General features: G+C 46.1%; 1 protein-coding gene across 1 annotated transcript in view; it reads left to right on the forward strand.

The window, feature by feature from the left end:
* Positions 1 to 539: 539 nt before the first annotated feature.
* Positions 540 to 9,878, forward strand: part of efna3b (ephrin-A3b) — a 50,890-nt gene continuing 41,551 nt past the window's right edge. The window contains exons 1-2 of the mRNA XM_076109338.1: positions 540 to 641; positions 909 to 1,121. Coding sequence (XP_075965453.1) covers positions 1,012 to 1,121 — 110 coding nt within the window. The 5' untranslated portion in view covers positions 540 to 641; positions 909 to 1,011. The remainder of the gene's footprint in view (positions 642 to 908; positions 1,122 to 9,878) is intronic.

Raw genomic sequence — 9,878 nt, forward strand, 5'->3', positions numbered from 1 at the left:
CGCAGTGATGCCTGATGTGCTGCGACTCGGTCACAATATTGAAGGAATGCGCTTTTGTCGCTCGCAGGGGGTGGAGTTAGAAAGTGAACGAGCGCTGCCTACCAAACAGAGAGAGGAGAAGGAGGAGAGAGTGAGAGAGAGAGAGAGAGAGAGAGAGAGAGAGAGAGAGAGAGAGAGAGAGAGAGAGAGAGAGAGAGAGAGAGAGAGAGAGAGAGAGAGAGAGAGAGAGAGAGAAAGGGGAGAGACGGGTGGGCAGGCTGCTCACCGTAAACGATGGTTGTCGGATAGAGTCTTGAAGAGCTAATGAAACTGGCTGCTTGAATTGTTTGCAGCCATTATAGAGCTCAGTTGCCCGGCGTGCTTTGCATCTCTCGGATACTTGGAAGAAAAAAAAAAAAACTGCAGCAGCACGCAGATAAAGAACAGTTTTTCTATTTTTAAAGAAGAGGACTTGCTTAATATCTATTATTTTACCACCGTTTTTTTCCCCCATTCTTAGTTTTCCTGCAGTCAGCCTTTTCACGTCAGCAGCAACTCTTTCCCCGCGGACCGTTTCATGCGCGGAGGAAGACCGACCTCCCGCTTGGACCCAGTGCCGGCCTCCCACACTCCTCTGGCGGGCTCAGAAGCAGCAGTTCCCGGTGAGCAGAGAGGACCAAGGCGCAAGTCGGTCATTACGGGGACCAGCTCAGAAGGACTTCCACAAACCCTCTTGTTGGAAGCCCCAGGATTTGTTGCAGAGGGTGGGAGGAGGGGGTTGGGGGGGGGGGGGGGGGGGGGACTTTATAGTCACTTCTCACCACAATAGACTTTTACAACACTTATTAACCAGAGCAAGTCTTATAGTCTTTTGACCGTATCTCTATGTATGCATGAAGCTTTTGTCCCCCCCTTCTCCCGTCTGTTAGGCATTTGCTGGGATGTTTGAGTCGCGTTGTTTGGTGGGGTGAAGGGACCGAGAGAGTGGCCGGAGAGACCGAAGGGACGGAGGCCGAGAGAGGAGCCGAGAGCATGGCTCTGGTAGCGCTGTCTCTCTGGGTGCTAACGAGTCTCACCTGGGCGGACGTGGTCCCGGTGTCAGCCAACAGGCATTCTGTTTACTGGAACAGCTCCAACATACAGTAAGACCCCTCATTCCTCTTTGCTGATCAGTGTGTGTGTGTGTGTGTGTGTGTGTGTGTGTGTGTGTGTGTGTGTGTGTGTGTGTGTGTGTGTGGTAATAAGCCATTTCTTCTGATCTCTCTATTCTACACCTGTTTAAAGGAAGGAAGATGTCCTGATTTGCTCTCTGGGCTGTCAGGGTCACGACATCACACTTTCAGTCATCAGTGGGTTGCTGAGTCCCTCTAACGCTTTTATCAAGGATGTTAACTCCTCGTCTGTATCTCATCTTTTATTTTTTTTAAAGTGGAAGACATGATATAGGTCCACAAAAAAAGCTATTTAAACAGGCCTCTCACGTTTCCCTGTAGGGTGAAGCTGTTTTTGAGCCTCAAAACTGCTCCGTCAGACCCCTACTGTGAAGTCAAGGTGGCTCCAAACCATCTTTCCAACACCCTCACCTGCACAACTAGTCGGACATATTTCAGTCTCTGTTCCTCAGTCCAGCGTCAATCTGTGCACGTTCCTATTTCTTCAATTGCTCCCCTCCTTTTTTCCCTCCCCTCTCCTCTACCTTCATCCATGCATGGCCGGGGAGCATAGAAAGAAAAGGACAGAGAGTCATCCTCTGTCCTTCCTCTCTCAGTCTTTCAGGGCTCTGTCTCTGTCTTCTCTATCTGGTTCAATTAGGAGCACTTCTTCATCCTGACCCCATTGTGTTGTAGCAGTGTCACTATTCAATCTCTCCTTCTCGCTCACTCTCCGACTTGCTCTCTCCTTCTATCCCTCTCTAACCCCCCTTTTCTTGTTTACACTCAGTCCGCTGGCCTTTTTGTTATCCTCCCTAATCCCTCGCTCCTCACCCCGATCTTGATTCAAGTGAAAATGCTTTTTTTTTTTTTCTCCCCTCCTTTCTCTCTCTCTCTCTCTTTTTTTTTTAAAGAAAGCTGCCTTTTTCATACTGTCCTCGTGAGTCCATGGCTCTGCTGCTGGATCCTTTAAGAATGTAGCGTCAGTCTGCTGTAACACACTGTAGGCTTATGTCTCTTCCCACAATTCACAGTCAAGTCTTGTGTACGTTTATGTTGTATTAGCTGCGTTTCCACATGTCCCACCCTGTACATCCACGGGGTTCTTCTCTTCTGCCCAAAATCTGCAGATTAAATGTTGTTAATTTGCAATTAAATGCCGGATTTGACGTGACATATCGGTCAATTTTCAAGATATCCTTATAATTAGCAATTCAGCAAGCTGTGTGATCTCATGAATTATGATTTCTAAATAATACAACAAAATAACGCAACAATCAACCTAGATTTTAGGTGCGCAAGAGCGCATGTCACAAACTAACACACACCTTCCTCTTCGCTCTCCATCTTGCAGTGACTCCTGTCTATGTGTAGGATGTATTTTGGCCCTTAAAACATCTCAGTTTGTGGTATTTACCTCTTCAGCACAATTTACTTGGCCCCCAAGATGAGCAGTCACTCATATATACTGATTCACATTTTATGACTGCACTTATTAAAGCAGTAAACAAAATGAAAACTCAGAAAACACACTTGTTTTTTTGGCAGTAGGAGGATCAATGATTCTGTCCGCTGATAATAACTCCAGGCCAATGATTTTAGTTTACAGCGCGAAATAAAACTAAGAGAAGCAAATGAGTTGATGCATCACAGCAGAATTACTACACGTGATGTACTGCGTAACGCGACAGGAACGGAAAACATAAGGTCATCGGTTGTGGTACCATACTGTAAACAATATTAGTTTTCCTGAATGTGAGAAAATTATTTTCCTGTACATTTTTAGATAAACTAATATTGCGCGCACAGTCGCTGCTAATGCATTCTAGCTGATATTTTTTCTCAGTGTGGAGAGTGCTCATTTTCAATTTTCTATATTATATTCATTTTTTTCTTTTCCTGTAACAATTCTATAATAAATGCTAATGAAATTCCACCTTCGGCTTCCATATCGGAGACGAGTTGATTTAGATAAAAATGTGGAAAAGAATCGCTCAAAGGCATAAAGGGAAGAGGTGAACCCGGGACCTCGGTACAATCAGCTCGACGTAACGTGAGCAGCACTAACCTTGGTAGAATGTACACTAATTAAGTCATTTGTCAGCTGCTTTCTGCTGTACACTCAGACTGTGTTTAAAGGAGAAAAAAAAAAAAAAGGTTGCAGTTGGTTTTTTCAGCAGTGGGGAGAATCCTAACCTTTAACCCGACTGTCCAGGACCCGAGTACTGCAGAGCGCCGCGGTCTCTCCACACGTTCACTGCCAGTACGCTTCTCATCCCAGCGGCAGCATATTCTCAGCCCCTGCAGTGTGAGTCTTAGTGTGTGTGTGTGTGTGTGTGTGTGTCTTTTATAAAAGACTGTGGTTAATTAAAGAACACTGCATCTCAGTGGACCTGGCTCATCCTTGATCTCCCCCCATCTCTCGCTCTCTCTCTCTGTTTCCCTTCCTCAGTGCACACATACACAATGACAATGTATGAGCAGTGGGTGGGGATAACTTTTTCAATTATTGAATTAGGAGACAAAGGGGCCATGGACAGTGACGCGCAAAGGCCAGATAAACTGCTGGATAACCTGTCTAATCCATCCTTTCATATACTTCCGAGCTATTTTTTTCCTCCGAAGGCACAGATCCCATTTCCAGCATTTATCTGAATCTCTGCACTCGACACCACAACATCTCACATTTGTAGGGTTGGCTGGCGTGTCTCCCGCCGTTGGCAATGTGCCTCTCTGGAGTTTCTCTAACTCACAGTGCAGTGTGGAGGTTTAGAAGGCCAATAATAAGCTGTAGTATAGCTGTCAGTTTGAGTGGTAAACACATTGTAAAGCCTCAGGACCCTGCAGTTTCTCAAGCAGCTTCTGACCCCGAGCCACTCATCAACCACTAGAGACAGGCTGAGACTGTTACCAGGGATTAACTGTTTACACACACACAAACACGCACACACAGGCATGCACGCTTACACCTGCACATGTGCACATATATCTACGATTATCACAAACACACACACGCGGCTGTGTACTTTTTTAACTTCGTGAAGATGGATCATTTCCTGCGTTCGTGCCTTACACAATTGCTGTTGCCACTGCTATCAGTCACTTGTCACTGATATCCCTGGGCTTCAACGTGTGTATAATGGTGTGTGTGTGTGTGCGTGTGTGTGAGAGAACTTAAGCGTGTGTGTGTTGGCGCTGTTACAGATGTCTCTGTTCATTGATGGGTGACCGAAACAAAAACAAATCCATCAGTCCGTTAAATCACACATTATCTTCCACCACCTGGCAATTAACCACCGCTGTGTGAGTGTGTGCGCGCACGAGTGTGCGCGTGTGTATACATGTGTATCATCTAATAACGCAGCAGGTAACTGATTTGCATAATAGATATCTGGTGGTATCTCTTAATTTATCAGTTGTATATTTTTGAAAGCGATTAGGGGTTGCGAATAAACAAAGGCATGAGAACTTCTCGACGGTGTCTTTGCATGTGTGTGTGTGTGTGTGTGTGTGTGTGTGTGTATCAATGACGCCGTCACCTCGATGCATGCCACTGGAATGAGGCCAGCAGAATATCCTCCTCGTATAAATGTACGCGTGTGTGGGGGGTAATCGACGCAGAGTTCCAACTTGTTTTATATTCATCCAGCTCGTCAGAGTGTGCAGAGACACGTCACGCAGGGAAGGAGAGAAATAATGCAATAATACGAGAAGGGAGAGGCAGCGAAATATAAAATGCTACGGGACCGGTTAGAGGAGAGGGGAAGTCAGGAAGATTTTGTGTTGAACTATGACGGAGCAAGGGGAGGAGGGTCATCATAATTATAATGCATAATATCGCTTGGCCAGTGCCCTGATCCACACGAGTTCTCACATTAGACGCCATAAGACAGGCCCAGTGCATGTGTGTGTGTGTGTGTGCATGAGAGAGAGAGAGAGGGAGGGAGGGAGGGAGGGAGGGAAACACACACGAGAGGATTAAGCAGGCCAATCAACGCTCCCCTCGACAGCAACACAAACCTATCTGTTTCCCAGCTCCATTTAGGACAACAACATTTACATTTATGAATATCTGCACAAAGCGGAGTATTACTCACTCACTATAACAACATGCACGCCCTGCCAGTGTTTGCATGTGTGTGTGTGTGTGTGTGTGTGTGTGTGTACAACACATCCATCATAGGCGTTCGCACCGTCGCTACGTATGTCAGCTGCCACTGTGTGATGGGCGTTTGTTCCCCTGCACACACAGAAAGTAAAAGTTCCCACACAGGCTCAGCGATCATGGTGACCGTTGTATAGACACAGCGATCAGCTGTTCATTAGTAACGAGTAATAAGGCCACATAGTGTACGGGTGAATGGATTCTGGTTTGCGTAGCGACGTGTGGGTTTGAAAGTGTGTGTGTGTGTGTGTGGCGTCCAGACGCTCGCATAGAGACGTCATTAATTAAAAGCAATAGGGAACACCTGTGTGATGGATGGTCCATCCCCCCCCCCCCCCCCCCACCTCTCTCTCTATGTGCATGCGTAGGAGTAAATACATTGCTCTCACTGGACAGGTATTGTCTGGTAGGTGAGCCCAGCAATGAGGGACATGTACAAGAAAGGAGGAAAATAAATTATTTCATGTCCATCTTTTATTTCCTTTTTTTTTTTGGGATGAGCTAGATTTCAGGAATGTGCCCCCCACCTCTCTCTTCTTCTGTCATCCCCCACATGCCTGATGGGAAAGCACTCTCGGGGTGGTGGTATTTTGGGAGCCGTGTGGTTTTAATGTGAATGTTGTGAGACTCTTTCTCTGTCAAATTAACTTGGACTAAATCTTTTCAGTGCTAGAAACTATGCTGCCTTTCTTTGTTGGCTGGTTTTTCCCTTCGCCTCACCTCACCCCACCCACATTCTTTATTTCCTTCTCGCCACTCTTCTCCTCTCCTCTTGCACACTTTGAGATTTTTGTCCAAAGCCACTTCAAACGCACCTCCTTTGCAGATCCTTTAAATTTCCACACACATAAAACACTCGCATTGATCTTGAGAAAAAGACAAGCCTGAAATATCAAGCCCGGCCCGGTTTTCCCCCCCCCACATCTCTTGATAGGCTCTTTCATTTCCTCAAACGCTGTCCCGCTTACACCATCGACTAATCGGAAGCATTGCTGTGAAAATTGAGTATTGATGTCCGGCGTTGGCGCTTGGATCAAACACGAACTGGTCACCGTAATGGTTTGGATTCGAAGGAAGACGGTTCTTCGAGATTTTAGGAATGTAATTCTGCTAAAACCAACCTCATGTGAGAGTCGGACCAAGATGAGCGATTCTGATCCAGCCGGGCACAAAGCAAGGGCGTTGTAGGTGTAAATGTGCGGCCCGGGGTTGCTATTGATTCAAGTGACTGCTGATTGGATGCTGGTGGCGCAGTGCTTTGCAGGCTGCATTCCTTAAGACTTTCAGAGTCATTGCGAGAAAAACACTGAACTAAAACCCTTCTACCTCAGCGTACGGTGTGATTACCAACACAAACACGAGGAGAAGAAGTCACCAATTACACCAGGAACAGTGATTTTAATCTGAGGAGTTTCAATGTGGATGTAACACATTCCCAGCAATAGCCAGGTGTGATGTAGGTGAAGTAAGTTGATGCAGGGAAACACAATAGAATACAGAAAATAGCCGGACTGCGTGTGTTTCCCATGAGTTGAGAATTTATTCTTGGTAGTGGACCTCCAGGGAGGTGTAGGTGTAGCGTGGTGGAAGAACCGCACATGGATGCTGTGTTCTGGCATCTCAGTCGCTGCTCAATCGGTTTCTCTCGGACTCACAAATTATAATACACAATTTACCAAAGCATGACTTTTTTTCACCCTTTTTGCCAGAACTCATTTTTAAGCGTGAATTGGTTAAATTGGTTTAAATAATCTGATGTCCGACGCTGCTGCTGCCTGCTGGCCTGTTTTTATGGTCCGAGCACGTCTGTGTGTTGTTCGGCTAAAACATCAAGGATAATGCATGCAGAAGCAATATCTGTTGATAATGTGGTATGGATTTACGTGGGAGGTGTCCTTATCAATGCTTGGACCAGTGATTTATGTGATTCATCATGACACTGACAAATCACAGAAAGCCACAAATTGACGCAATTGTGAGGAGAATGTGTGTTATTGGTTCAATCGGTGCATTCACAGCTGTAATGTCCCATCTAACTGCAGTATTTCTTTGTTTTCCATTAAGCATGAATGGCGTGTTTGGATGGAGCGTTACATTTACGGACAAAATGAAAATGATTTAGTAGAGCCAGTATCTTTGAATATCTTTGAGGATGATGGTTGTTGCTTAAAATCAAATTTTCTGTATTTTATATTCCCACATTTGCAGAAACGGACATGTTTATCGTATCATTTACCACCTGCTGGGAAACCCGAACAGCTAAGAGCAGCCCCGCAGCTCAACTAAATCCTGGAGCAGACAGGAGGACTTTTCTCAATTTAAATAGGCTGAGAAAACAGCTTTCTCACAACGGACAAATATGCGTCACTCTGAGACTTTTTGTGCCAGTTAGGACCGGTGTCCCAATCAGAAACGGTTGATGAATATGCCTCCAGGTTTGGCTCTTGTGTGGAGTTCCCTTTGTGTGTTGGTTTTCTTATCGCAGCGTCAGTGTTTCAACAACACGCCATCAGTTAGATTGGACGGTCTAAATCACCCAAAGGTGCGTCTGACACTGTGAGGGATTGCTCTTCTTGCTGTTCTTTGTGTCTCGGGCAGGAGACGCCAGAATATTATAACATTCTAAAATGAACTGCTACACCTGGCCAGGTGTGCACAGGTGTGAAAATGGGGTGAGCTTCATTCTGCACCGGTGTGGCTTCCTCGCGTCCATGTTGGCAACAGCAGAGAGGCTGAAAAAGAGGATCGCAACCGAAACAACTGGCACAGAAATGAGTCGATAAGACAGACTCTCCTCTCACCTGCACTGTACGCTACCAGATGTGCATCCTGTAAGCTTTGTGGGACCACACTGTTGTTTTTAACAGTGGCTAAAGAACAGGGATCCATTCCACACAGTCGGAACAGAATATCGGCTTCTCCGTCGGTGATCTCAAGATGTTGGATGGTCTGTGTTCACTGTTCTGCATGACCTGGGACAGTGTCTGTGTAAGGGCGTAGACAGGAAAATATAAATATGACAGTAAAGTGACTCAACAGATCATTTCAGGAGAGTTATCTTAACGGCGAATTCTCAAAAATCCCATCGCAATAACAGGAGGGGCTGCGTCAGTCACTTGATTTACGGTAAAACGCTGTCGTCTGAGGCGGATGCATTGCTGCTTTTTCCTCGACAGGCCAGTTATTGAATGACCGTCTTCTCTTGTTATCTGTAGATTCTCGGCAAAACAAGAATTTATCTTTCCCATCCATGTGTTAAATTTGAACAAATTGTCCACAGAGAACAAATCCCACAGCGATGGGCTGGAGGCAATACACGCCAAACACTCGTGTACACACACACACACACACACACACACACACGCTCAGACGCACACACTCGATGTTGTTGTTGATATTAGCATTATTCTCTGAGCCGACGCCTAAGCTCCAGCAGTGTAATCAGGTGCTAATAACAAGGCTGTGATGTTTACAAGCTGTTTCAAAGCACTTCATGTATCTGTGTGTGTGTGTGTGTGTATACGTGTGTGTGTGTGTACTCTATGTGATGCCTACTCTATTCCTCGCCAGCGCTCTTGGGGCTTTGGGGAGGGAGGGGGTACTAATAATGTAGACTGTCAGCACGCACACACACACACACACACACACACACACCAGATGCTCATATGGTGGGTTTGTGATGTGGCTAATGGTAGCAGCGTAGTGGCAGTCTGAGGCCATATGCTGAGCCTGATCACAACGCAGATTGGTCTAGCGTTAATAAACTCGAGCGACATGACAATTAGGAATCCTTCCACATAAAGACAAAGCCGTCACATGTTGAAATGCAGCTGTTTTCATTAAACGCACCGGGAAATGAACTGTCGCAGGCCGGGACAGCAGGAAGGGGAGCCACTGCGTCTATTGTCCCTGCTCGCTGGGCAGAAAGGACGCTTATTGTTGATTACAAATTTCATAGTCGGTTCATCAAGCCGTAAAAAAAAAACTTTAGTCTGAATGTAGCTTGTTTTTAAACGGGTTTCCACGAGAAACAATTATTGCGAGGTATGAGAAAGTCTCCTTTTGAGAAGGTTTGATTTAACAGCCAGGGGAGAAGAAGAAAAAAGAAAGGCCAGGCACGGTCCTCACTTCAACAAACTGCAGAGGACACAGCATTATGCTTATTCCATCCACAGAGGGAGCGCGGCAGAGAGGGAGAGACTCTTTAATTGAGGTTTTATCCATTTAAGCTGTCACTAAGAGGCCAACTCTGAAACCTTTTAACCACTCTCCTCTCAGTAATGACACATATCAGAGAGGAAATGCGTTTGTGTCTGAGCGTCGGCGCGAGTGTGTGTGCACGTGCGCGTGTCCGCGCGCGACAGCGTTCGTGAAGCAGGAGGGTAATTATGCGGAAATTGGGCATTGGCTAAGTGAATTATGACCTTGTTTCAGCAGAAGGCTTTAATCAGTCCCAGCCAGGCCAGGGAGGGAGCACGAGCACTCGGCTCCTGATGGCAACAGCAAGCAGTCGGTAAAACTGTCGACCAGTGGAAACCAGCCAGTCAACCAGTTACTCAAGCAGCAACAGGCATATTCACAAA

The sequence above is a fragment of the Anarhichas minor genome, unplaced genomic scaffold (assembly GCF_050575085.1).
Source record: "Anarhichas minor isolate MPS153535 unplaced genomic scaffold, ASM5057508v1 ptg000041l, whole genome shotgun sequence".
Classification (NCBI taxonomy): Eukaryota; Metazoa; Chordata; class Actinopteri; order Perciformes; family Anarhichadidae; genus Anarhichas; species Anarhichas minor.